The following is a 27,831-nucleotide window of genomic DNA, read 5'->3' as shown; positions in this document are numbered from 1 at the left end:
GAGCTGTGGCTGCAGCATGGAGGATCTCCTGGGCTGGAGGGAGAGCAGCTAAAGCAGGGCCAGGGAAAAAGACACGTGCCCTGGGTTTAATTTCAGTGAGGCTTGCAAATAGGTGCTCTGAGCCCAGATGGCATAACATAATCTCTGGGATGGGTACAGGGTACAGGTTGTGAGGAGGGGCCATGTTTGGCGTTTTGGCAGTGACAGACCCCAAATGCCACCAGTGACCAGGGTACAAAATCCCGTGTGACAAGCCTGAGCCTGCAGCTGCTGGGCCTGTTCAGCTGCAGCAATGGTCGCCATGTGATGGGACATCAAAGACCTTGAGCCCCAGTGCTACCAACTCAAGAGCTTTAAACTCTCCCCCAAGAGATTTGCTTACAATGGAAAAGGGTTTATTTCCCCTTGCCATGTGAGCAGGGGTGGTATTCAAGCTTTTCTTTACAGGCAACATTTTAAAATGAAAGAAGACTGTCAAGTAACATCACATGCAGCTTGGTGAACATAGAAACCAATCCTGCCTGGATTCATGCCAGAATCACAAGCTTTGGCAGTAAGAACTGCTGGCAGGTTTCTGACCTTTCAGGGGGCTGAATTTGGGTACTTTCGCCCCTGCTGAGAAGAGCAGTCCTGACTCTACAAGGCCCCCTACAGGGCAGCTTTCCCTGAACTGCTGCAGCATAGCATGCACCACCACCCCCCCGCCCCATTCCACCAAACTGCAGGCATCCCCATTGCATGATACCCACAGAGATGCCTGTCAGTCACACACATGGGACAGCAGCCAGCATGCACACCCCTGTGATGGTCACTGCCATCTCCTCCTCCAAACCAACATGTGGCTTGTGGTGGGCTGCATCAGCAAAACAAAGCCCTAGTCTGATCCCTACAAAAAGGTGGTTTCAGTGGTAGGCTTTGTTCCTCTATTTCTAGAGAAGAAGCTGCCCCTGGCTCTGCCCAAGTCATCCTCTCAATGGGACAGACTGGTGAGAGGGGGCTCAGCTCCCTCAGGGGGTGCCTCCTGGGAGCCAGAGTAAAGCAATAAGATGTTGGACACCCTCAAAGCCATCAGACCTGGGGCTCTCACCAGCAGGAAACAGTGGGACCCACGGGACAAAGGGTGGAAGGCAGGTTAGCTGGAGGAGGGGAGGTGGGGTTTAGTGGGGTGGGTTGGCCCTCAGGGGGCTGGGCTCTGAGCCATGTGTTGGGGATGTGCAAGCAGACAAGGGCAGAGAAGAGGGTCGGGTTCGGTGCAAGTCAAGCAGTGGGTACAAAGGTATAGGGGAGGAAATCAGAGCGGGAGAAGAGAACTGCAGAGAAGCAGCATCAGCATCCACAGGCTACAAAGTGTGATGATGACTGAAGTGGGAAAGGAGGGTGATGCCTACCAAGAGGTCTGGTTTGTCTCCTACAGACTTTCTGGGGACCTTATGCATCGCTCCCTCTTCCTCCTCCTAGTTCGAGGAGCTGCCTCCCCTTCCAGCAGGAGGTTTTCAGTTCAAGATGTAAAAGGTTTGTCTCTTCTCCCTCATCTCAAAGGATCCTCATCAAACAGGTAACCAAGCAGCACATTTCTCCACATAGTGGTTTGCCGTGCCAAGAAATCAGCACATGGCTCCTTCCTAGGAAAAGGATAAAAAATACTCTGTTTCCCATGCAAGCGGTCTGCCTGGAAAGGGTGGTCTGGGTGTTGCAAGGCCATGCTTGGTGTTACACGAGGGACCAGGTGAAATACTGAGATTCTCCCTTCTGACTCCCAAAATCTAGGGCTCTCCAAGGGCTTGACCAAGAGGAGGTTCCTCACAGAGTAACTTCCCAGGGGAATCTGTGTTTACTGGCAGGGAAGTGTGGTAGGATGTGTTTCCCTGGGGAAGCGGAGATCAGAGGGAGGGGAGATGGGGCAGGCAGCCAAGGGAAGCGGGGTAGACTGGTATGTGCAGGCTGCATTTCCTCGGGGGAGATTCATTTCATATGCAGGTATGTCTTCAAAGGGGACACTCAGGTGCAGGGGAACATGTGCTCCTGGGATGAATTGCCCCACTGGGAACTTCAGTGGAGAGGCAAACACCTATGGGAGCCATTTCCCAGGGGATGGTTCTCGTTTGCCGCTGATTTTCCTAACAAAACGTAGTGGTGCAGGATATTCCAAAAGCCTGTGCAGCCTGTAAATATCAGGGACTATTGGTGGCTGGGGCTTTGGAAGTGGTAAATCTGCTGGCATCTCCCATTTTGTCCAAGCTCCTGCTAAAAGCATGGTCCTGATGCCACTGGCGGTTCTGCAGGGCTGGCTCTAGGCTCAAGTCCTGCAAGACATCATTCCCCACTCTGCCGATGCAGCAAATCGCCATCCAGCATCCCTCTCAGGAAAGAAAATTAAAGCATACTGTCTCAAATCTCTCTGGCAGGAGCGTATAGTGTGGTGCACACAGTGCAGTTTCCCACACTGAATCCCCCATTGGAAAGCTTGAACCATCACCTCAGCCAGCAGCGAGGCGTCCCCCTGCCTCCTGACCAAACCCAAAGGGCAAAGCAGTGTCCTTGTACCCTTTGGACAGGCAGTCCCACTTCACCAGCCAAAGGCAGCCCTCTCCCCCCACCTCGGCACAGGCCAGGCGAGGGTTTGATGGATTGCAATCCTCCTCCACCATGGTCAAAACAAAGGTCATGGCCCGAGGAAATTGCAAACAACTTTTACCCACCGGTCCCGGAAGAACGGGTACATCTGTGACAAGGGGGGTGAACTTTTTACGATCTCTCCACCCTGGCAGCCTCTTTGGGAAAAGAATTTGGAAAAGTGGGCAGGGAACATGTGGCCTCTTGACAGAGAAGGAGGGGGCAGCCCTGAGATGCTGCTCCGGACCCATGGCAAGCCCCTGCCGCTTCCCACCTTCTCCTCCTCCTCCTGCAAGGCTGCTCTTGTCTCCTCATTACTGGGCAACCACAGGACCCCTGGGGCTCCCCATTTGGGGGCCAGCCTTTAGGGCTCGCTATGGTCCAGAGTAAGTTTGCATTTTTTGTTGGCACTTAGGAGAACCTAACATTCATTATGTGTATGTATAAATATATACAACACTGTACCTTCAAACTGAGTTTATGGCTAAGAGCGAAGCATTTGGCTCCATTCCCACCTGCCAGCGTTGCGGGCTGCCCCACCAGGCAAGAGGCTTTGCTTCACATTTCTGTGCCTGTGCCTTCTCCACCGAACAAAAACTGCAGCTTGGAGAGCTGGAGCAGATATAGTGGGGTCCCACCCCTTAAGAGATCCCCAGCTGCTTGGAGAAGTTGCATTTTACATCTCAGCATGGGACAAAAATAAAAATCTTTAAATTATGAGTGGATGTATTTTTCCAATTTCCATAACTAAACTTTTCTGCTAATAGAAATCCTCCATTTCAGCCTACATGTGAGTCTTCCCGAGCTACCCCAAATGCCTTAGTCCTGCCTTTCTGTGTGAGGTGGTGTCTCCCATGCTAAAGCACAGCAACTAATAGGAAAATTCAAGATGGGAACTTTACCTGCAAGATTCTTTATTTTTAGGGAAATACACAAAACAAATAAACCCTTCCCAAAACACCAATGGGTGCCAAAAGGCACTCCAGTTCTTGCCTTGCTGTTAGGCAACCCCCAAAGATACATCATCTGTCAACTCTAGCAGAACCTTCCTGGACTCTGAGCTCCCTCAGGGCCTGCCCCATGATGGGGGTGAGGGGCTGCCACTTATTTCCACAACCAAATGGGGCACTAAACCTGTCCCCATTGAAACCAATTCATCCGCCCATCCCTGGTTCAGGCTTTCATGGATTAGTGAGCTGCTCTGAGATGGATGGACAAAAAGCTAGAGGTGGGCAGCATCCCAGTTCTCAGGCAGGAGGCTAGAAAGTTGAGAGTTTAAAGCCTCAGCCTAAGAGCTCAGGAAAGCTCACTCTTAGTACAGGGAGGGTTGCTTTGCTAATCCATGGAGGGAGGGAAGGAGGAGAAGAAATGAGAATTGTGGACAGCAGAAAGTAGCAAAAATGGTAAAAAATTAAGGGGACACATGGCCTGGCTTGATACTGCCTGTTACATTCACGATAGCATCTTGTCAAGGTTGGGACGTGGCATTTCCTATAGCACAGATAAGCTTTGTCTTCGCTTGGGCTGCAAGGCAGCTCTAAAAGCAACAACTTTCCACCCTATCCCTGAGACTGGTTCCAATTAACACCGGCTCCACTCAGCGCCGGCTTAGCCCCAGGATTAAAAATCTCCCTCTGCCAATCCCCTCTGACCCAAATGCTTCCTGGGACTGATGGGGTGACCGAATTCCTCCTCTTCCTAAATTGGACAGCTTGCTCTCATCACCCTGAACTCTGGCCTCCACGGGGGGAGAGGAGGAAGGGGGATACGTGACAGAGAGCAGCCCTTCGCCTGCCCCCAGGAACAGCTCACCTCAGCCCAGCCTCTGCAGGGCCGGGAGCCGTGCCCATGCTGGGAAAGCGCCTGCCGGGATGCCTGACTTCACCTGGTGTCATGGGAGCACCCCAAAAGTCAATTGAGACAGGTGATTAGCGCCAAACAGACTCAATTCTAATCAGAACTGTTCAGTGGAAAGCCAGCTAGAAAGAGGGTTTATCCAAAATTATTCAGCGCTCTAATAACATAATAAAACACAGGTTTGGATGCTTGTTAGGAGTTCAGTTAGCTGCCCAGCCGATTCAACTCAAGGGATCACATCCCAAAACTCTAGAGTGATTATTCAAAATGTGCATCTTCCCACTCTTACAAAGTCAGGACTCTTAAGGGTACCCAGAAAATTGCTTACCAGGTTGGCGAGGTGTCTCAGCACTCAAGGAGCGTTCTTAGATGGCCGGATTGAGCAGAAGAGTCTTCAACTGCATACTCACTGCTCTGAGGAAGATCAACTCAAGGTGGGCTCCATTTACATCCTAGTTGAATCTGAGCTGTGGTCATTTATGGTAGTGATCTAGAAACTTCTCTCAACCAAGACTTTTCATTGGTCTAGAGCCCTGTCTGTCGACCAAGGGGCATGTGCATGACCATAGTGGTCCATCAGCCTAGAAGTTTCTGTTGCTTTTGGGGTGGGAGGAAGGAGGAGTGCATCTGCCACATGTGGGCAGGAGGGGCAGTTCCCACAACCAGTGGGAGGTTTTGGGGTGCTCAAGGTGTCAGGGTGCAGCAGATCACAGCTCAGGGTCCCCCAAATACCCAGGAGCATGAAGGTGCCAACATGCACTTCTGTGGGATTCTTTGTACATAAAATACGTAGGTATGTGGTGGGATAAGTCACTCTCAGACCAAGCCGTAGAGGGTGGAGTGAGTCCCTGAAGGACCACAGAAGTAGAGTTTTTCTGGGGATTTACAGTCAGCTCTTGAACAATTAGTTCACTGGGGCTCTTTTACTCACCTTTGTAAAACGCTGGCGGCCTGAGGGGATGAACACGCTGCTTATGGCACACAGTGGAAAAGAAGAGCTACAGGGACAGCATGAGGCTCCTGGTCTGGCCAACAAGTGTGGGCTACGGCCTCACAGATAAATGTTTCATGAGCATCTCTTTGCAGAGGCAGCTTCATTGCTGAGAGCTGGGTGAGCGCGCTGCGCTTGGGAGCAGCCCTGGCCTCAGCAAGGCTCCCACCAGAGCCTGTGGTGTAAGCAGGTAAGCAGGCTACTCTGAGAAGCTGTTTTGGCAGGAGGAGATGTGAGCAAGAGCATCTATTACCACCCCCGCAGAAGGCAGAGGGAGCTTTCACCAGCTAGAGCTGGGTAGGAAAGGGAAGGGGCACACAGCATGTGCCTGGGACCCTTCATGGACCCAGCTAATGCTGTTCATCCCCTATGCCCCCTTTGGCAGGCCCTTACGGAAAATCACTTTGATTTTGTCCTGGTGAAAAGCTGCTGAATCAGCAAATTTGAGCAAGTTTTTTATTCAGGGACCAGCTGAGCGAGGCCCAAGTGCAAGCTGCTCCCATTTACCTACAACAGGTGCCTTCTCGCATGCAATGGCATGGCCAGTTCCCAGTTTTGTTGCTGAAACCCTTGAGAAAGTTTAACTGGTAGATGCCCCATCCCTGGAGACATTCAAGGCCGGGCTGGATGGGGCTCTGAGCAACCTGGTCTGGTTGAAGATGTCCCTGCTCATTGCAGGGGGTTGGACTAGATGAGCTTTGAAGGTCCCTTCCAACCCAAACTATCCTAATGATTCTATAATTTTATGATCTCCCTGCTGGGAGGGCTGAAACCACTCTCATATCTCCCATGGGAGATTTAATGAACAGCAAATGACAAGTGCTATTTTGGGTCCAATATGGATTCAAACCACTGCACATGAGCTCAAAAGGCTTCCCATTCCTCTAAAAGCCCCCGAGGGCTGCCATACCCTGTGCTGCTTAACATTAAAGCAGCACAAAGGAGAATCATGTAGGCTACATTAATTGCTCTTTCATAGCAGCATCACACTGTCGACTTTACTCAAGGGCAGTCACTCTTTTTAAAGCAAAGAAGGGTTTGGGGTGAGTGTGGAGGAATGGACTACCTGCAACTCAAGACAGCATGGTGTTTTGGGGAGGGAGACAGGTTTTCCAGCACACCTGACCAGCAGAAAAATCCAAAGCCCACCAGGGACTTTGGAGGAAAGCAGTGACACCATCTCATTTCCACAACTGGGTGGTTCACAGCAGACAGCTGTGTTTCAGAAGGGGAAACAATCCCAATTAGCTTTCCAGGTGCTCTCTTGTAAATAGCTTTCAGGTGGTACAACTGTGTCTGACTGTAGTCCAGGGCTTTGTCTCTCTGAAAAAAGCCCCCTGTGATCCCCTTCCACCCCCATCCGCTCCCCCATTACAAAGGAAGAGGGACACCATCCAGGAGACAAGAAAACACACATACAGCATGGGTGATTGCTATTTTAAGAACGTACTTTATACAAAATAACCAATTCATATGGAAATAAAATCTACAGACCTCCAAGGATCAAGCTTTTAAAAAAGTTCTTTAAAAAAATTACCCAACACACAGTATTAAACTAACTATTGAGGTAACTGTCGCTCTTGGGGAACAAAGGTAATCAGCAGACCAAGACAAAATATACACAATATAAAAATAAATAGCATTCCCCTTTCCAGTATTGACCAGGAAAGTTAACACAACTTTGCAGCAGCAGGAGAGAGAAGAGGATCCCTGACACTGTGCTCTGCGGGATGGGGAAGGAGGCAGGGCTGAGAGCCAGGGTTCCTGGGCACCAGGTGATGGAGAGGTGCAGGACCTGAGCCCCCACTGGGGAGAGGAGCACTGGGGCAAGCAACTCCAGCACTGAGAAATTCAGGCTTATCAAATCCAACCTTTCCTCAACAGCACGGGCAGCTGGCCAGCCCAGTTTCTAACTGAGCCATAGACGAGCAGGACCAGCCCTCAGGCATTAGGTCCCACAACTCAGTATAACACCCCAGTCCTGAGCATCACGCAGGTCAGATTCCCCCCACTGAAGGATGGAGACAGGGGTTGTTTTCACAGCTTGGTGTGGGAGGTCTCTGCTGCAGCACCACCTCAACCTCCCGCAGTCCTGGGACAGCTGCAACCAGTTGACATCAGCCAGGCTTTTGCCCCTATAGCCCCTAGACCCCTTCCCCACCCAACAACAAAAAACACAGCAACATAAGAACAGCCTCACCCAAAAAGAGAAAGGCCCCCGTTTTCTCCTTGTGCCCCCAATAGACAGATTACATTCTTTACAAACTTACAATAATACAAAAAACCCCCCCAAAAAAAACAAACAAAAAAAAAGAAAACAAAAAAACAACAAACCAAACAAACCAACATCACCCAACTTCAGAAGAATGGACGTAGTGGCATAGGCTCTCCTGCTACCTCCCCCATCAATGTCAAGCGAAGCAGCAGTGGGTCACTTTCCTCCCCCGGAGGAATTAAATCAGCTGTTCACCCACCCCTCGCTCCACAGCAGCAACAGGCACCCCTCTTCCATGTGCTCTGCTTCATGGATGAGGCTCAACTTTACCAACTCGCTCCTTTCCCTTTCTACCTTCCCCAAAACAGAGGAAGCAACCAGCTCTATCCTGGCTACCTAAATCAATTCAACAGTTGCTGGGAAAGCAGGAACGTGGCGTAGATAAAATGCAGGGTCACAGAAAGCATCTTGCAAGCTGTGAAGGCCCCCAGTTTCATAGCCATCCGCTCCCTGAAACAATGTGAGAACGTCAAACTTGCACTGCTGCACATTATTATTGCTCAGAAAGAAATCAGGCAGCGGTGTCCATTGATCTATCAAGGAAGAGAGGCAACAGTTTTCATGGTTGTACACAGTATATATTTTTAACCTAAGACCCCTTGGAGGTAGACACACCAGGATCATGTGCAGAAACCCTGCGCCAGGGGCCAGGAACAACTCCTTGTGCTGACAGAGGGACAGACATCACCGTGCCAGGGGACAAAACCCCAAGGGCACACGGGAGAACACAAATAAGCCACTGAGGACACCTTAATTTCATGAGGAGAGTAAATGTGTACTCCCCACCTGCTTTCTATACACATGTGCAGAGGAGACAGCTGGTGAGTTCAACCTTCTGCCCTTCTACTCATGCAGGCAGTGAGCTTTCATCTCTGCACTTGACAGGAACCCACTGCAGCAAAGCGAGCAGAGGGAAAGAAACTTGAAAGCTAGGAAGCAAGGAGAGGGGAAGTATTGGTGCATGACACAAAAGGGGATCAGGGGATGTTCCAGACTGAAAAGACGAGGCCTGAGCTCCTGTAGCTGCCTGGCTGGCTTTAGAAAGTGAAATCACTCCTCTTTCATATGTTTCAGTGCACTAGGTACCTGTTTGCCCCTCACCTATTTGAAGTCCAAAGGAGTTCCCAATGGCCATCTTGCCTAACTTTGTCCACGACAAGGGATTTTTTTCCACACAGAGCCAGTTCCACTTTTATTTATAAGATATTCCACTCACTGCCCTTCTGCTAGCGAGCCATGCATTTCCAAATAAAAGAGGCAAAGGACAGAGGGACTTGCTGGAGTTGGTGAAAATCCCAATTAATCTTCACCCCTAATTAATCCTTCATCTCCTCTTCCACTAGTGAATGTAGCTCTTGCTCTCTCCAGGATGCGCTATCCACTTTGACATGCACGTTTCAAAAAGAGGAAGACCTTTGCCAGAAGAAATCTAGGCCACTGCTGCAGATTAAGGAAAATAAAAACCACCTCAGTTGGTGAAAGACCAGCAGTGTTAAAACTACAAAATGCTCCATGGTCTCTCAAATACCACATGAGCCGAGGCAAGAGAGGAATCAAAAAGGGAAGGGCGCCACACAGCTCGCTCCACCTGCACTTCGAAGGTACACCTGGATGTTACTATTAAGTTTCAAATACATACAACCCTGTCCTGAATGTCCTTGCCTAGGGGTGGGCCCAGCCTCACTCTTGTCATCCCAGGAGCTCCTATTTGGAGACAGCTGGCAATGGGTTATCCGCAGCTCTTTCTCGGAGAGGGAGGTGGGCAGCAGAGAGTGAAACCCAGACAGCATAGTTCATTATGTGCTGGTTAAAAGCGTTTTCCTTCCGCATGGGCGGCAGGGGTCCTGCCAAGCCCAAATGTGCTTTACCCCCATCTGTATGTTAAACAGGTACAGATGGGGAAAGGCTGGAAGGTCAATGTTTGAGATGCTTTCTCGGTTACAATAAGCACATGCTCTTAAAGCTTGTCACATGGCCTGCAGCTGCAACGCTGCTTTCACAGCCAGCTATCTCAGTCTTGGCCTTACAGAAAGGATACAGCACTTACACACCTGCTCTTCCACCACTGGCACCGATCGGACTTAAAGCCAAACAGGAATTCTGCAAGAGCAAACTCCTCTATCACCAATGCACTGCAGTAAAAACTTCTTACAGGGTAGCTCTGATTAAGTGCAGACCGAGTTGCACGGTTTCTCTGCAGCGAGGGGAACCAGGGGTAACCACACCATCACCAATTTCCCTGTTTGTCTTCTCCAAGCCGCCCCTAGGGATGGCTCTTCCTCATCACTCAGTTCAGCACCTCCTCCAAAACTCCACAATGCACATGGCAACACCATGTCCTTGGAAAAGGAAAGCAGAACAAAGCCATCAAGAGCAAAGGAACAGCCCTGACTGAACAGAAGACTGACAGAGATCAGCAGAGGGAAAGAAAAAGGTTGCTTTTCTAATTATATTTTCATTTTAAATGGAGAAGTGTTGGGGTGAGAAGCTGCAGAACTGCCTCAGTCAGTAGAATGAAAGACAGCCTCTGTGACTAGCTTTCAGATAAGACATCAAGAAGCTGATAGCTCTCCAAGACCCCGAGAAACCACACTTACAAAAATATACACAGGAGATTTGTTTCAGAAAGGCTGCATGGGACAGGCATTTGGCAGACAAGAAAGGATCAGAAGCTCTTCCAAGAAAAGTGTCTCCATGTACTTTAAAGTCACAAATCAAGCCAGTTGGGCCCTGAAGCTTCAAATTTACTTTCCTCTTTTGTCCTCCTCATTGCAGGCTGGTGCTTTGGATTGCTACTGAGTGGTTTTGGTGGGTCACACCACAAAATTTATAGACTACAAACTTCTGCTGGACACAGCTAAAAATCACTGTGAAGCCTCAGTGACTGGCCTTCTTAAAATGCTTAGTTGAATTGCCAAGGCCTGTAAGACTTAAGATGCCCAAAGCTTCCAGAGTCCCAATGGGAGTTTATACAATGGCATTTATAATGGCAATCAAACATCTTAGGAACTTGGGAACACCACACACCACTTGCAAAGGGTGAGGCGGTGGGCAGAGCAAGATACTATAAAGGGTGTACTCAGTGTACTCAGCTCTTCTGAGAATATTGGAAAATTTTGGCATGCTCAACATCATATTTGTTCTATGTATTATATAGCCTTGTTTAACAAGAAATCCATAATTACAGCAAAACACATCCTCCTTATAGGAAAAGTAATAGTTACAGGAAACTTTGCAAAGTCACTAGCTCAAGAGGCTTGCTGAAGAAGGATCAACTGGTAATACACTATACTGCAACAGTGCTGGGGGATGAGAAAGAGGGCTTCCAACCAGAGTCCAGAATTTCTCTGAATTGTGTTAAAATATTGTTTAACATAGTGACACAAGTATGGCACTCTAAAGCCAGGGTATTTTAAAATGCAGCTACAATTCTCCTGCATTTTATGACAACCCATGTCAAAAAGTACCGCTCTGTACATAAAGAGCCACCATTTTACTCCCTTCTAAATCCCTCCTTAAACCCATCTCTTTTACAATATCTACAAAACAGCCCTGTGCAGCATGGGTTGAGAAACCATAAACTACAAAATTCACATTTTCTGCCTCTCCCTGTACATTTCCACTGGTGTTCCACCTCAGCAATTTGCTCCCAGCCCTGTGCTCTCTGAGGGATACCAATTTTCTGTGATTTGCACAAATTGTACTTAGTGAGATAGACCTCTGGTTTTTGGGGCATGCCTAGATGTCATCACAGAAAGAAAAACACTTATAAACAAAGCATTTGAACGTCTGGAAACTCCAAGCTAAGATTCCACAAGCAGCTCGCTCCCTCAGCATGCCTTGTCCCCAGGACAGCCCTGTCCCTGCGGCCCAGCCATAGCTCCACCTGCGCTACATCAGGACTTTTCTAATATAAACCATGTGTCCTCACAACAGCAGCTTGTTAGTCACTTTAATAAGAACTACTGACTACATAAAAAGCCATTTACCTAGAAACTCTCCCAGGAGTCAGCTTCACTGCTCAGTTTTGTCTGCCATCTGCAAGATAAACCCTTCTCCCAGATTTGCATTATGTCAGGTAAGGGATAACATCTTCGTGTCACATATTCCATATAGGATCCTCAGAGTATCTGTCACTGTCTTAACACTCTACTACCCTTCTCCAGGCAGACCACAAGCAGTTCTTGCCTTTCTTATTTCTTGCCTGTTTTGATCTGGGCCTGGTGCTCAGCCAGGTTCCATGACCACTAGAACCGTGTTTTCAGTGCCAGTTCCAGCTGAAGGCCAAGAGTGCTTCAGCTTAGTGGCTTTTTGGTTGGTGGTTTGTTTTTTTAATAGCTTCTAAAAATATCCTGTTCCACAAAGTTCACAATGAGCTGAATGAAAGGCACTTCAAATAGTCACTTAGCTGTCTGTGATACAGAAGACATAGGCTGAAGTACAGCAGGGGTTTTCTGCAAAATCTGCATTTACTTTTCCAGAATTTTGAATACTTTGCTACAAGTTATATTTTACAGTTCCTCTACTTTTGAATGTGCTATTTCAAATTATTTTTATATATACAATGAACTGAAGAATGTATTTTCATTTGTCCCAGGTTTATTGTCTTGAAGAGCAGTTACACTTGCACTGTTTTTCATAAATACCTACTGCTGCTTCAGTACCTCCATTCAGGGAGGGGTCCGAACCTGCACTTTTGAGCAGCTCTGAAAACCCACTGCCAGCTGATGAGCCAGCGATGAACCTTTAGATCAGGGACAAATTTGGATGAGCTGTAGCATAATGTTCTTGGCTGGGGAGAGAAGGTACATGCTTCTCAGTCAAAGGACAACCTTCAGGGTCTTCTATTCCAGTTTATACCAGTCCACCAGTGACAATTGCTCCCTGACAGATGAACGCAAATGTAAACCAAAACAAAACAAATCTCCCTTTTGTAACGTAATGGCATCTATAGATAGATACTGTAAGTAATTCACATTGTATTGAAGTCTCCCTTTGCGGAGGAGCCGGCTGTCCCAGGCAACTCACTGGACTAAGAGTACAGCAGCTATAGTTCCCAGGCTAGCTGCTGCAGTGAGTAAGAAGAACTGTGTTTATAATAAACTAGCTTGTAGCAACAGTGTGAAGAAATTCAACTCCTGTTAGGCTTGGAAAATGTCTTGGCCGTGCACAGCTCATCAGAGGCAAAAGTACTGTAGCAACAGAGTACAGAGGCTCGTTGGTAAGAGGCCACTAATGTGGCCATCTTCCCTTGTTCTAAGTATTTCAAGAAAGAATATTTCTCATCTTTTAGGATTTTTGTGCTTTCTAAAGCTGAGGACAGAAGGAGTAATGGCTCAAATAGATGCTACCTGCCACTTGCTCAAACAGCTTTGCCAGCACGTGGTGGATCTACACAGCAGGACAAAGGTGGTGCAGCCATGCATGCTGGAGCAATCCAGATAAAGATACGGTGATGGCACCATCCAAGACAACAAAGCAGCCAGAAAAAATCTTCAGAAATCTGGAGACAAAGGCTGTCCCCTAGCTGGTAACATAGACAGTACCACAGTAGTGTAGCAGCTGCACCTTGTTTTACTTTAGCTCCTCCAAGAATAATCAGCTGCATTTCCTTGTTAGGTTTTAAGACATGAATAAACATCTGCAGATGAGATTCCTACTGAACTAATTTGTCAAACCTGCATTTGGGTGTCAGTGCCTGGAGAAGCACCAGCACGCAGGGGTTCCCCAGTGCAGAACTGCAACTGTTGAGGAAAGCCCCCGCAGACCACACACAGCCTTCGAGGGAAGCTACCACTAACCCTGTAGGACTTGCTGCTACGGCATCATGACAAACGTAAACCAAGTCAACTCAAGTACATGATCCTCTCCCTCGCCCCTTAGCCACGCCACCTCAACATCTGATTTTGAATTGTTGCTTTTCAATTAACCTGCAACCTGCAGACAACAAGTCCGGCTCCAGAGGCCAACAAACAACTCACATTGCAGCAAAACAACTGTTTCCCCCCAAAGCAGCCTCATGGGCCTCTTCCACAGGCAACCAAGAGTGGTCAGGAAACCTGGGGTACTGAGGGTCGGAGAAAGGGACAGAGAAAGAAAGGTGGTGGTGGGGGAGGCGGGACTTGGCTCCCCTCCTCAGGCAGCAAGGCAATACAGATTTACACAATATTTGTTCTACTGGAGAGGTGCTGCTCCACTGGTTTCATTGAAAGAAGTCTAAGATGACCAGTTATGCCACTTTCTCTTCTCTAGAGCATACATTTCTCCTATCAGAAAGGCAAGGAGAAGGGTCCTATACTAGCAGAAGGGACAATGGCATGAGTGTCCTGTCCTAGTTTCAATTCCTGGTCCTGGTTTCCTTGTTCCCCCACGATGACAGGAGCTGGAATTGCACTCAGGCCCTGGATCCAGAGCAGTGGAGGTCGAAGTTAGAGGGAAAGAAGGAAGAAGAGAAAGAGGAGGATACGTTATGCTCCTGAGCAATTCCTGCTATAAAGTCAACCAACTGTTGGGTTGTGTTTCAGATGCAGAGGACAGGAAGGAGGACAGCAAGTCATCCATCACATGTTCCCTCGCCTCTCCCTGCTCCCCCCAAACCCTCACCCTATCCTGAAAGATTTCAGTGTGATATGATTGTAAACAGTTAAGGATTCCTCCAGTGCTAAGCCCACTACAAGCTGGGCCCACTCCCTCCCCCATTATGTACAATACATTCACCAACAACAGAAATTTATTTAAAAAGGCAACAGGTTAAATTCTGTAAACTGGATCCAGCTCCAAAACACACACGTTAATACTACAAGTAAAATTCCATCATCATCCTCTTCCACCCTGAAAAATATACCTGAGTTTAGCAGTCAATGAAAGTTTCAACCCTCACCCCCCCCTCCCCACCCAAAAAGAATCCCTCAAACCCTGAACGAGACGCGGTCTCCGGTCAGTGAAAGCCACTAGTTTGCGATGCTTGCCCTGTGGTGGTGAGCCAGCTGCTCGGCTTGCTGGGGCACCGCACCGCTCCAGGTTTCCAACACCAAAGCCATCACGGCACCGTGTTCCATGGACCCAGGAAGCTACATGCTGCTCGGGCGAGGGGAGGGTGGGAGAAAGGCCTGCCCCTCCTCCCCCTTGTCCAAATCACGTGTGGCTTTCGTCTTCATGAGGACCTTCCTTCCTCGGACTAGCTCTGGAAGAGGAAGAACAAGAGTTGGAGGCGCTAACTTTAGAAAGGAATAACCTCATGATTGCATGCAACGAGTTCAAAGCTAGCTCTATTGTTCTGCCTAGGTTACATTTTATAGCCAGCTAACACTCGAGAGATATCCCCAACTCCTCTGCATAGCAGCAGTTCACTTCCCAGCTTCCTCCAGTGCTTCCCACTCTCATCAAACCCTTCACTCCTTTAACCAGTGGAAGGGAAAGACTCGCATTTCAACTCTGCTCTAACAGCTCTTACTTGATCCAGAGGCAACACTGATGGTTTTTGTGATGTCAGATCCTCCCGGGACATGGTTGCTGTAGGCATCTTCGGGAAAGGAACTTGAGCCTGATGCATTTGCATTCTGGAGCCAGGTTAAATGGAGAGAGTTTTAGCACATGAACATCAAGAGCAAATCCTGTCTGCTTCTTTGAATGCATACATACATCATTCGCATACAAGCATGCATCTCATGTATTCTTTCCAGCTTCCCCTGAAAATACAACCTTTAATCCATATCACTCCCCTAATTGCTTAGTTGTAAGCTGAGGTCCCTGAATACTAGAAGAAGGACTGTCATGCTGGGATTGACAAAACAGTAACAGTCAAAGCATATTTATAAAATCTGAACAGGGAACATTCAGAGTAGCAGAATTTTCCACTTGGGAATAAAACATTATATGCACAGTCTCAGTAAGAAGTAATTTTCTGTGAGGGAAATCTGTGACAGAGAGGAAGGGCAAAGCAAGACGAAGAGGAAAAAAGGGGGCAGCATTAAAAGAAGATCATAACAAGAGGCTAACTTCCACTTCAATCAGCTATTCTGCCCCACTATGAGAAAGATGCAATAAAATTCTTGCAAATAAAATGCCAAGAGTCCATTTGGTTAAGAGATGCACAACCCTGGATGACATATTAATAAAACACTGTCAGATAAAACAAAGTACTGGTGTGGGGATGGATGAGACAGGCTAATAGGTCTACATGATAGCAACTGCTACTTGTTTAAAGGAGCTGCAACGAGAGACTCTCTCCAGCTCAAGAGACCTCTTACTCCAAAGGCCCAAGAATCACTTGTTAGCCTTTCAACTTGGTTTGCCATCTCCTCTGACTTCAAGCCATCCTTTCAAGGACATCCAACACTTATCGTCACCCAGGCATCACCCCCCTCCCACTTTGCCTTCTTGCAGAAAACATGATCTTACCCCGAGGGTCTATACAAGTCCTGGGGTGGCCCCCCCATGCCACCTCCACTGCCTCTCTGCTCCATCAGCAAGGCCTGAAAGTGACCTACGTTCTCCTCTCGACAGCGGTACAGGGGTCCCTCCTGAGAGAGGCCATTGGCCTGGCCAGAGGCTGGATGATGAGACAGGTGAGCATTCATGGGTGATCCATATGTCCTGGGCTGGAAATGACTGGCGGGATGCCGGGATGCATAAGGAGAGCCAGTCTGTAGCATCACCCCGTGGGGAGGGAAAGCTGATGGGCCAAATCCCATCCCTGAACCCAGATGCGGTGGGGGGGCTCCGTAGAGGAATTCCCCTGCTGCCACCGAGCTTTGCCTCTTCGTGGCTGCGTTGTGGTTGTCCAAATCAAGAAACTCTTTGGGACTCTCCGGTCTTTCCTGGGACTCCTCAGACTTCTCATCTTCAGGCCCCAGTTCCTGCCCATCGCTCGGAGAAACCTCTTTGGCACTCGCTACGTCCATGCGGTTGGGAGAGGCCAGGGCGGTGCTCAGCGCCTCGCAGCCCTGCAAGCCACCAGCGGACCCCCGATCCGGGAAAGGGGGTCTGGCCAGGGGTGGGTGGGTGGTGGGGTGCCCGCTGGGGCTGGCCTGGGGGTGCAGAGGCCTCTGCCAGTCTGCGTAGCCCTGCGGACAGGCGTAGTAGGGCGGTCGCTGGTAGTGGTGGTAGGAAGGTTGAGGCTGTGGTTGGTAGGGGTAGGGCATGCCCTGGGGGGGCCGGTACCGGGGGAAGACGCCCGGGTGGGCGCTACTCGGCTGGAAACCCCGCGGGGGGAAATGCTGGGGGTGAGAGGCAGGAGGAGGAGGCTTCCCCCCCATCATGGGGCCAAACCCCTGCAGGCCTGGGTTGATGTGGTACCGCCCGGCTGAATTAGTGTATTCTAGGCCAGGCATGTAGAGAGGGTGGAACTGGTTGGGGGCAGCACCCATGGAGCTGGCGTCCATGCCAGGGAGGCCGGTGCCCTGCCCCATGCAAGGCACGGCTGCTTCTGGCAGAACCTTCCCCCCGCTGCAGACGGGCTTCTCCAGCAGGTTGGCAGCCAGCCCCTTCCCCTCGGCACTGCCTGCCGGCCCCTCGCTCGCCACCCCGTTCTCGGGCAGGGGACCCCCTCTCTCTGAGGCGGGTACCAGGTCCCTCGCACAGCCCGGGCCGCCAGCGTAGCTGCTTTCCACTGGCCACGTGCCTTTGCCCTGCCCTGCCTTCAGGTCAGCCTTCGCACCGGAGCTGTCCCCTTCCCCATCTGGGGGCAAGGCGCGCCTGGTGCACTCCATGGGCAGCGGGGGCTTGGGATGAGGTAGGAGTTTGGCGTAGGTGCCGTCAGGAATGCCGATGCACTGAGCCTTCTCGTCCACACCTGCTGGCGGCTCCACTGGAAAGAGAGAGAGCGGGGGAAAAGTCACACGTCAGCCTAATTTCGGAAATCAGCCTTCTCTGCCTGACATGCACACGTCTAATCATGCTCACCCAAATTCCTGACAGCTTATCCAGGACTACTGAAGTAACCTTTTAGCATCCTCTTTACTGCTGACCCAAAGTTGCTGGGCCGCTCTGTCCGACAAGTCCCTAACATGTGGATGGGGAAAGCACCCCACTTGTGTGCAAACGGAAGAGAAAAAGGAGTGACTTTCTGAAGACACAAAGGTCTTTCCATTGTAATTGCTCCAAAGCCTATAATGTCCCATCCTCTACTCAAAACTCCCTGCAGGACTGTCGCAGCATGGCAACACAACCACCACCCTTCCTGTGGGGCTGCAGCCTCCCTCCCACAATTATCACACAGTCTTTCCTTCAGAGACCTTTAGCAATTCTGAAGCGCATTTCTGCAGAGTTAGGTGATCTTTACTGGCTCCTTCTTTCAAAAGGGCTCTTTTAATAACTCCTCATGAGGTTGTACCTCTCTTGGAAAGATGGCACGCATGGACTGAACCCTTCAGACACAGGCCTGCTACAGTTTGCAAGCCACTGATAAGTCACACTTCCACCAGGGTAACATTGCACACGTGGGCTTGGTCTGACACACAGGTGTGCAGAGACTGCCTAATGGAGAGGCAGAGTTGGGAAATATGGCAGGATCCACATGAGAGCATGCAAAGAAGCCAAGGTAACAGCAGCCAGATTTCATGATGTGTTGCCCCTTCTAGTCCACAAACCCCACTTGCCCACAGCTTGGGCAGAAGCGTTACCACACACAGAGATACTGCAGAGCTGATCATGGCCGTATTTTAACCAACTGTGACTTGGAGATGCAGCTACTCTGCCCTGCAATCACTCAACGTCCTCCTCCGGTCTCTGTTCTATATCCTGCACAGTTAAATGATAATGACTTTTAAGCAATGCCACACAAGGAACGAGTTTCTTCTTAGTGCAAGGCACACGAGGGATTGATAAAAGATGCAATGGTTTTGATCTCTAGTTTACCAGCTAGAATTAATGAAAATTTTTTTTTTTTTTATCTCTGGGATTTTTTGATCTCTACTTTAGGTTTGTTTTATTTTTAAGGGTCTTTTTTGATCTCCAGTTTACCCACTAAAATGAATTAAATTCAACTAGAAAGAAACTTGTGATGGCACACATGACACGCTGCCACCCCACCTGAACAGACACAGCTGCTCAGTGGCTTTCTGACAGTCCTGTTGTATGAAGGTTTTGAGATGTTGAGCTCATGAGACACATGTGCATTTCAGAGGAGAAGCTGTACTGACATACACTCAAAGGAGTGTATTTAAACCCTTTATTCACATGACATCTCCTTTACTTACCAAACCTTCTGCAGATCCCATTTTTATATTAACTCCAAGTGATCCCTGGAAGCACTACAGACTATGTTTTGCATTTGCACCCAATGGTAAACTGAGAGCTTACAGGGATAGCTGGGACATAGGGGACCCCTAGCAGGCTACAATGAAAAACAGTCTTAGAAAAATCTAAGCAGTGGCTTCAGCAGAAAAGATATTCCAATTTAGATTTAAAAAATAAACCCCTCACACTTAAAAAATGTGTGTCCCACAACTGTTTAATCAAGAATTTAATTATTTCCTAGAAAAAAACAGTACTTTTGTTGCTGAGCCTCAGTCACTGTTTAAAATTTACTCCAGTAAGCCAGGGAATACTTTTCGCTTTTCTAGTGGCACAAATCCAAACATTTGCAGACACAGGTTTTGTGCATCTGCAAAACAGTTAAGTTTGGGACCCTACAAGGCTGGAGCCCAAAAGCAACAAAGCTGTCCTGGGGGTGCCCCCGTGCCCTCCTCTCAAGCACGGACCAGCAGGCAGAGGGTCTGCCCTGGCAGGGGAAAAGGTGCAGCAGGTGGGAGGGATGCCTGGTAGCAAGCAAAAGGAAGGTGAGCAGGGGGATGCAGGTAACAGATGCAGGCAGGGAAGTTCAAACCCCACAGGTAGTGGCTGCCGTGTTGGCAGGTGGGTGCTTGAGGTGTTACCTTGGTTGGTCTCTGGCTTCATGGTCTGACCGGTCAGCTCCTGCGAGCTCCCATTCCCCACAACGGGTTTTGGAGGCTGCACGCCAGCAGTGGAAGCAGCATGAGCCAGCTGGGGAAAGGGTCCGGGGAGGTGCGGTGGGGGCGGCTGGCGAGGGTGGTAAGGCACACCCGGTGGGCAGACGCGGGAGGACAGCTGCTGCATGGCGATCATCTCCGGGCTGTCCATCATGGAGTCCCCGCCCTGGCACCCTCTTTGCACCTGAGGCTGTCCCCCGAACAGAGTGGCTGCTGGCTGCGGCATCCTCTGGCTGGTGGCTTTCCCAGGCGGTCTGATATACCCTGAGGGAGGCACCCCGTGAGGTAGGAAATTTGGTTGCTCGGTCCACTGGCTGGGAGGCAGTGTTGGCCTCATGGCCCGGGGGTCCATCATATGACCCATGCCGCGGGGCTGGAGCGATGGCCCCGGCCCCATGGGTGACTTCTCCTCTGGCCCCATGGCACCCTGGCTGGCAGGGCCATGGCTGCCATTCCACAGAGCCGGGTGCGCACGGTTCAGGTACTTGTAGGGCCGGTACATGTGCCCCGGGGGGACCTCGGAGCCCTCCGGCGGCCTCACGGGGGGCCCGTTGTGCCTCGGGGGGAGGAAGCCCTGCTGGAACTGGGCTGGTGGGTAGACGGCATCAGGTGGGGGGCCACTGACACGCCCCAGCTGCAGGGTGCCCGGCCGAGGGCCGAGGCTGGAGATGTGGGTTGGTCCTGCACATGTCTGCTTCTCTGGGGCAGCCAGCCTGTGCCCGCGGTGCTCGTTCAGTCCCACAGCCGGCTGGAGAGGAGGTGAGGGGAGAGAGAGAGAGATGGGGTGAGTCTCGGTGAAAGCCATCGCACCAAGGAGTGGAGGGGACCTGCATGTCCCCTTGGCTGCCACATTTCTTACCTGCATGGCAAAGTGCTGGTGCTGCTGGACCGGTTCTCCGGGATGGGGCTCAGGCACTCGTGGCGAGCCGTAGAGTTTTGTGGGATCTGATCCACGTAGGGGACCAAATGTTCCTGGCACGGCTGGTCTCTGAGGGACAGGGAAGGGTGCGGAAGGGAGAAATAAAACAATTTGTGAAGCACAGAGAAGCAGCAGAGCTGCTGCAGGTGATGAGAAGATGAGGCTGGAGGAAGCACATTGATGAGCAGCAGATTTTTTACACATACCAGGAAAAACATGTTTGTTTTTTTTCCTAGGAGGTGACAAATCTCACCTGCCAAAGCCACCCTTACACCCCAGCCCCATGTCCCTGCACTCCGGTGCCACCCAACTCCTTGGGGGCAACCAAGAAGTCTGGATGGAGCCGTGGTTCACTCCAAGTAGAGGAGTGGACCACAAGAGCATGAGAGCAGCACAACTGGGGAATGTGCTGGATTTCCTTCTAAATACTTGTTGCCTCCAGCTCTCCTACTGCCTCCCAGTATTTGCATTACAAGAAGCACTCTAAAAATTTTGTTTGATCTCTAGCTAAAAGGGTGAGGGGTAGCCTGGATCTCAAAGGAGCAGCTGATATAGCACACCACAAAACATTTCCGGTTAAAATGGAAGACAGTGAAGGACGGGTGAGGAAGAGTCCAGTGGAGAGGCAGAACAGGTGGTGTTGAGAGAAATGCTGGGCTAAAGGGAGGTCACCGCTTCAGTCCAGGGTGGCCTTGCGTTTGGTTTCGTTTGCTGCTTTTATAAATACTCAAGGAATCAAATGCAGTTGTACACAGATAGCACAAGGTTACCAGGCATCTGTTAACAATTGAGTCAAAAGAAGATTGGCTTGTTCAGCATCATAATCTGGAGGCTGAGAAAGGGAATGTGACTGTTTTCCGTGCACAATGGGGTAACTCTCCAAGGAGAGAAGAGAACTGGGGGAGCAAGGGCTGGCCCAGGCCCACACAGGGACATACTGACCATGGGAAACATTACGAGACTGTTCCTAGCTAGTGTGGTGGTGACATGGAACAGTCTCCAGTTACAAAAGTACTTTTCCATCCCCAACTACTCTTAAAACTGGTTTCCTTAGAAAGCTAAATGGACACCCCGTAAGACTGGACCGTACCAGTTTAAATCTAAGGGTTGAAAAGTTTCAGTTGCAGAAACCATAGCTCTGACCCTCAGTCTCTGGGAAAGGATTCTTGCCATGTGAAAGAGATTTCACAGGAGAGCTTAATTCCATTCATTTATATCCCTCCCTCCACAGGCCTGATGGGTGAAGAACAGCAGAAACTACTCCTTACCATCTGGCCGGGATGTGGCACAGAGCTGGGCATGCCACCGTACTGCAGAGAGCGAGGGAAACCTCGCCCATTGGAAGGGCCCACTTCTCGAGGAGGCTGCATTGGGTTGCCACTTGGATCCTCTGCAGAGGATGAGGAGAAGGAGGAGGAAGAGGAGGAAGAAGCTGGAGCCCTGGAAGTAGCTCGGTACGGTGGAGGTTTTCCTCCATTTTCCAGGCGTTGCTGCCTCTTGCCTGGTCCCTCTGAGTCTCGTGACCGAGTCCAAACGCTGCCTGTGCTGGAGCGGCCAGTCCGTCGGCTCCTCTTTTCCCGTTTCCCATCTTCTCTGATCCAAAATTCATCATCCGTGTCTCCATCTTCCCCAGGGAAGTGCTTCATCATTGCTCGGTGGAAACACCTCTCCAAGTTGTAAGCCATCTTGGTATATTCTGCAGTCAAAAAAACTCAAGAACATCAGGAACAGAGCCTTATAGAGAGAAACAATTAAGCAACATCAGACTTGCCCCGTCAGGTAAATCATCTCCCCTCCATGAAGTTTCTTTGAGGAAGGACTTTTATTTTTAACTAGCTGACTTTGGTTTACATTCTTAAAGTCAATAAGCAATGCAGCATCAGATTCATTCAGCAACCCCACCAGAAGACAGGCACACAGGCATGACAAAGTACCATTAGCAGCACAGCTTGCACAGTCAGCACTAACCCAGTGTTCCAGCATAGTGCCAAGAATTGCATTAGGAGAAGCACCACCTCTGCTTGCAGAGATGTGTGACCTGCGGAGTTAGCCAGCAGAGTGCTGAGAGAAGAAATGTGAACTTCCAGCAATGCTATTTGATTACATTCACAGGTTTTTCTTGGACTTGTTCAAGTCTCTGCTGTAGACAGAGGAAAATCAGCAAACATATTCCTCCATGTATGGTTTCTAAAGCACTTGCTGACCTTGACATGAAAGCTATTGCCAACACCACCATCATTTCTACATGACAGTTCTGCTCAGTAGGGTTCCTACTTTTCATTGGAGTGGATAGGAAGGAAAAGACATGCAAGAGGTGTTAATGACAAGGGTTTGAAGCAAATGACTTTGCAGTTGTTTCCACTAAAGTAACCCAGAAGTGCCTTGGGAAACAGAGCTCTCCCAGTGGTGCTCAGGAATGCTTTTACCTGGGGCCCACAGTGAGAAGCCCTGTAGCTCTAACTACTTTCCCTTTCAAGGTGGTGCTGGTGAGACACAGACTGCAGTGACGACCCACCATATGTGATCTGATTTCTTACCTAAGCAACATGCAGAATTTTAATTGGTATGGCAAGTAAACCCAGGCTTTCCCATTTGCAGACTCATGTTGTGCATTCAATAGCCAAGGAATCTCAAAATCAAATTTTCCATCCAAAGGATTACAAGCCTGATTCATTCTTCACTTTCTAGTGTTACTCAACAGATACTGAGAGCTAATGAGATTCCAATGCTTTTCAAAGTCTGTGTTAGATATCACAAGAAAAAGTGGCACACAGACACACACAAGCAAACAAAGGGATTAGCTCAGAAAGAAACAGACTTCTACCAACATGGGAGTCCCTTAGTATGCCATGCCCCAATCCAGCATGACCAAACTGTCCTAAAAACCTCATTAAAACCCCAGGCCATATTACTGAGGAGCTCCCACTCTTTTGTCTGGCCTCCCAAAAATACTCTGAAAGAGAATAAGCACAAATCATGTAGTAGGAAGATGACCACTGCTTGTTTTGACTGAGCACTGCAAAGAGACAAACAGTATCTTACTGCTCTTACCACTTCCTTCACCATTGTACTTAAGACAGTTCCTGAACATGGTCTTCATATCGCCCACAAATTCTTCCTTGGTGCAGTACTGACCTCCATTCAACTTCTTCTCCATGCTAGAGATGTCCATAGGGGCCTGAAACACAACAAACCCTCCAGTTACAGCAAGCATAGTGGGGCATATGAAGCTGCATAGCCAGCTTCCTCACAGAGAGGGGATGGGGGCAGAGGCTGCTGTCCTGAGAGACAGCCTCTCATCTTTGGTTTCTTTGACTTGTTAGGCTAGAAGGGACTACTGGAGTCACGCAGTTTGACTGTGAGGGTAACATAGCCCCCAAGACTTCAAAACACTTCCAAAAAACTTCATTGCAGTCAATAAAGTGCATCCGCTAAGTTGGCTGGACCACTCTGCCTCCATACCTTAATGATCTGGTAGTAGTTGGGAGCATACGATTCATCAACAGGTTCCAAGAAGGGCCAAGAGTCCTTGTGAGCCTTTACCACATCTAGAACTGGCAGGAACAAAAGAAAGGTGAATGGTTACACACACACGCTCAGAGGAGCATTTCATGCAATAGGAGAAGTTGAGGCTGGAGGACTAACCTTTGTACATGGCTGTGAACTCATCGTCCAGTTCAAAGCTGTAACAGGGAACGCAACAGTGAATATGCAGCCTGAGGACATGTAAGACATGCTCTCTCACCTTATCTTCCCTTCCACCCCATGCACAGTGCCACAATGCTGACAATCAGGCCTCATCACAAACAATCCTCTAGTGTGCACCAAATCCAGATGTGTCTCATCTTACTCCTTGCTGTTCTCCAGCCTCGCTTCTCCCTCCTTGTTCCTGTGAATGACCACACTCCTCTCCTCCCTGTACCCCTACCTAAGCTTTGACGCACCCACAAGCTGCATGCCCAGTTGCATACTCACAGGTCCTTGGTTCTTCGCTCTTCCCTGGCAGGAGAACTGGGATCCAAGTGGGAAAGCTCAGGGGGGAGCTCTTTCCCCTGTGCCAGCAGCCAGGCCCGCTCTTCACGAAGCTTCCTCCTCCTGGCTCGTTCTGCAGTAAAGTGGGGAGAGAGGTGAAAAACCATTCAGCACTCCCTGTCAACAAGATCCTGCAGGGAAAACGAAGGCAGCTCCTCCAACTCTCTAGAACTCCAGTGAATTGTTGGTGTTCTTTCAGGAAACGTGGCAGCAGCACAGGAGCAGAGGAGGTGGAAATACAGCGCACCATCAGCACACATCTTCATTTCCCCTTGACTCTACTATCACTGATTTTGAAGCATTACTGTGATACAAATGCTGCCCTAGCCAGCTTCCAGACAAATTCCTGACCACGGCGTGGTACCAAGAGAAAAGTTCAACACACAGATCTAGGCATAGATCAGCAATATGGAAAGAGCTGGCTTATTAAGTTACCATCCCTTCAAATGCTTCACCTCAGCCAGGTGAAGGCAAAAAGCTGGTTTTGCGATGAAGTGGATGAAGAGCAATGCTGAGGTTCTGTCAGAGGGGTGGCAATGAGTAACTGGGGTCATTGTGGGGTCATTGATATCCTCCACCACCACAGCCAGCTTTGGGAAGATTGTTCAGATAGGCCTTCATGGTCAGCAGCCAGAGGGAGCAAGCTGCCACACAGGAGGTCCACTGGGACAGCTTTAGTTTAAGAGGTGAGAGACAGGAAGAAGCAATGCTGGTAATATAACCTGTGGTTTGCAACCAGACAGCTGGCTAACAGATTGTTTCATAATAGAAAGTTTATGGGCTCTTATGAACCTCATTTCCTTTTTTTTATAGGAAATCTGAATTCATCTGACTTGCTAAACACCTGCGGTCATACCAAGTTTCTGTAGGAGCAGAATTCTGTGAAAGTAACGTTCAAAGAGAATGTCACAGTAGAGGAACACCCAGAGTGAAAGATGAGGAAAACTTGGCTAATACCCTTTAGCAGAGGCTCCATCTCTGGAAAATGCCAACGATTCAAGAAGCACCAGCTCTGGTGGAAGAGTATTAATTTACTGTCTTACTCTATCAGTCAAAACCAAACTTGGAATGGGGGTTGAGGACACCAAAAAACTAGGAATAGTTTGAGGTCCCTTCCAATCCCTAACATTCTTTGATTCTGTGATTTCCAGGGCATTCCATGGCTAGGTATGTCAAAAACTGTTAAAAGACAGTCCAAATTTCCCTTTAGAAGGCTCTGGGTAGCACTGAAGTTGGGAGGACAAGACTTGAATTTGATACGTCCTACAGAATCTATCAGCATCTACTATAACATTTAGTGGTGAGAAGTCCAACATCAAACTAGAGTTAGCAGTCTGTCCAAGCACAGTTCAGTACTGTATGCTTCTTTTGTAAAATTAGCTTCACGTAGACATCCATAATAATGTCATCTGAGTGGGAAAGCTGAGAATGTGGTGATGATTTGGGCAGCAAAAGGAAAACCTCATGGCAACAGTGACCAAGAAGCAAGGTGATGTAGATTTTAGAAATCCATCAAGGCCTGCTGAGGCCCTGACCTGGTAAACTGACAGGAATCAGGAAGCACTACCCTGGTACCAGACTGGAGCTCAATCAGGGTTAATGGAAGGTCACTCTACCTACCACAGCAAGTGATTAATATAGCATGTTAAAGATCACTGGCAGAGCTCACTGTCATGCTGTTGGCATGGGTTGAGTCATACCCACCATCTTTCAAAATCTAACCCATGCCCTAAAAAGTACTTCAAACAGTCATGTGTGCAAGTCGTAATGTTGGAACAGCATCTGGGAAGAGAACTGGGAAACTCTAACCTGCTGTTGTGGTAGAAATCTAGAAAGCTGCTTTAACTCATAAATTCAGGAACGTACAGATGGGCCCATCAGGAGACTTGCTACCTGGGCATGTGTTGGGATGGGGGGAAGTGAAATCCCAGACTGGAAACAGGAACGTGATCTAAAAACAGGCACACAGTCCAAAACCAAGAAGCAGAAGAAATGCTGATGAAGTTCAGAGCAGATATTCCATCCTGTTTCATATCACCTCATAGAATCATAGAATCATTTCAGTTGGAAAAGACCCTCAGGATTGTTGAGTCCAACCATAACCTAAATCTAGCACTAAACCATGTTCCTAAGAACCTTATCTAAATGCCTTTTAAACACATCCAGGGATGGTGACTCCACCACTTCCCTGAGCAGCCTGGTGCAATGCCTGACAACCCTTTCCAGGAATAATTTTTTCCTAACATCCAATCTGAACCGCCCCTGACACACTTGAGGCCATTTCCTCCTGTCCTACCACTTGCTACTTGGGAGAAGAGACCAACACCCTCCATGCTACAACCTCCTTTCAGGTGGTTGTAGACAGCAATAAGGTCTCTCCTCATACTCCTTTTCTCCAGGCTAAACAGCCCCAGTTCCCTCAGCTGCTGCTCATAAGACTTGTGCTCCAGGCCCCTCACCAGCTTCATCACCCTCCTCTGCACTTTCTCCGGTATTTCAATGGCCTTCTTATGATGAGGGGCCCAAAACTGAACCCAAATTCATGTTAAATCCCAAATGGACTACAAAATACAAGAAAGTCTTTGTTGCCATAAAATCTGTCCAGTTTTTAACAAGTGGGAACCAAACAAAACAAATTACTTCATTTTCAAATCAGTTTCTGTCCATCGTAAGAACTGTCATGAAAGTCAATTGCTAATCGAGGGTGTGCTTGACAATAAGGAAAGATGGTTAAGAAGCCCAAGTTTCACCTGGATATCTGCTGTTTCTAGGGATTAAAAGTACTGCGGTGATTTAACTGAATGTCAGACATGTCAATAACCTTTCCAAACATCTTTTGCACCAACTTAAAAGGAGACTCCTCCCCTGATTTGGCTTAAACTGACTGAGGAGGAGTGTAAACTGAATGGAAAGAAACCATACAAACAAAATAAAAGCATCTCTGCCAAGAAAAACACAAATGTATGCACAATGGTCTTAAAACAGTTTACTGCTCAACCCCATGCCAGTTTCTTTCAGTGGCTCTGGTGCATTTTCATCAGCTGATGTGATTGTCTTAACCCAGAAAAGGATATGGCTTACACCAAAACAACACCTGAGCAACTTTGAATACTACATTTATCTTCGCAGGTTTTTCTGGAACTTCAAGACTATTTTCGTCCGTAGAGATGGAGAATTAAAGCACACGGAATAT

General features: G+C 48.9%; 1 protein-coding gene across 2 annotated transcripts in view; it reads right to left on the bottom strand.

Annotated features, from left to right (window-relative positions):
• Positions 1 to 6,891: 6,891 nt before the first annotated feature.
• The window catches only part of LOC102088970 (chromatin remodeling regulator CECR2), a 106,607-nt gene continuing 85,667 nt past the window's right edge, over positions 6,892 to 27,831 (bottom strand). For both annotated transcript variants that reach the window (XM_065036791.1, XM_065036798.1), the window contains 10 exons: positions 24,582 to 24,711; positions 24,252 to 24,289; positions 24,069 to 24,160; positions 23,658 to 23,784; positions 21,875 to 22,302; positions 20,547 to 20,675; positions 19,613 to 20,435; positions 16,137 to 17,544; positions 15,190 to 15,295; positions 6,892 to 14,919 (listed from right to left, as the gene is read on the bottom strand). In XM_065036791.1, coding sequence (XP_064892863.1) covers positions 14,914 to 14,919; positions 15,190 to 15,295; positions 16,137 to 17,544; positions 19,613 to 20,435; positions 20,547 to 20,675; positions 21,875 to 22,302; positions 23,658 to 23,784; positions 24,069 to 24,160; positions 24,252 to 24,289; positions 24,582 to 24,711 — 3,287 coding nt within the window. In that variant the 3' untranslated portion in view covers positions 6,892 to 14,913. The remainder of the gene's footprint in view (positions 14,920 to 15,189; positions 15,296 to 16,136; positions 17,545 to 19,612; positions 20,436 to 20,546; positions 20,676 to 21,874; positions 22,303 to 23,657; positions 23,785 to 24,068; positions 24,161 to 24,251; positions 24,290 to 24,581; positions 24,712 to 27,831) is intronic.

The sequence above is a fragment of the Columba livia genome, chromosome 1 (genome assembly GCF_036013475.1).
Source record: "Columba livia isolate bColLiv1 breed racing homer chromosome 1, bColLiv1.pat.W.v2, whole genome shotgun sequence".
Lineage (NCBI taxonomy): Eukaryota > Metazoa > Chordata > Aves > Columbiformes > Columbidae > Columba > Columba livia.
The sequence above is the reverse complement of the archived record's forward strand: the minus strand, read 5'-3'. Positions and strand labels throughout refer to the sequence as shown.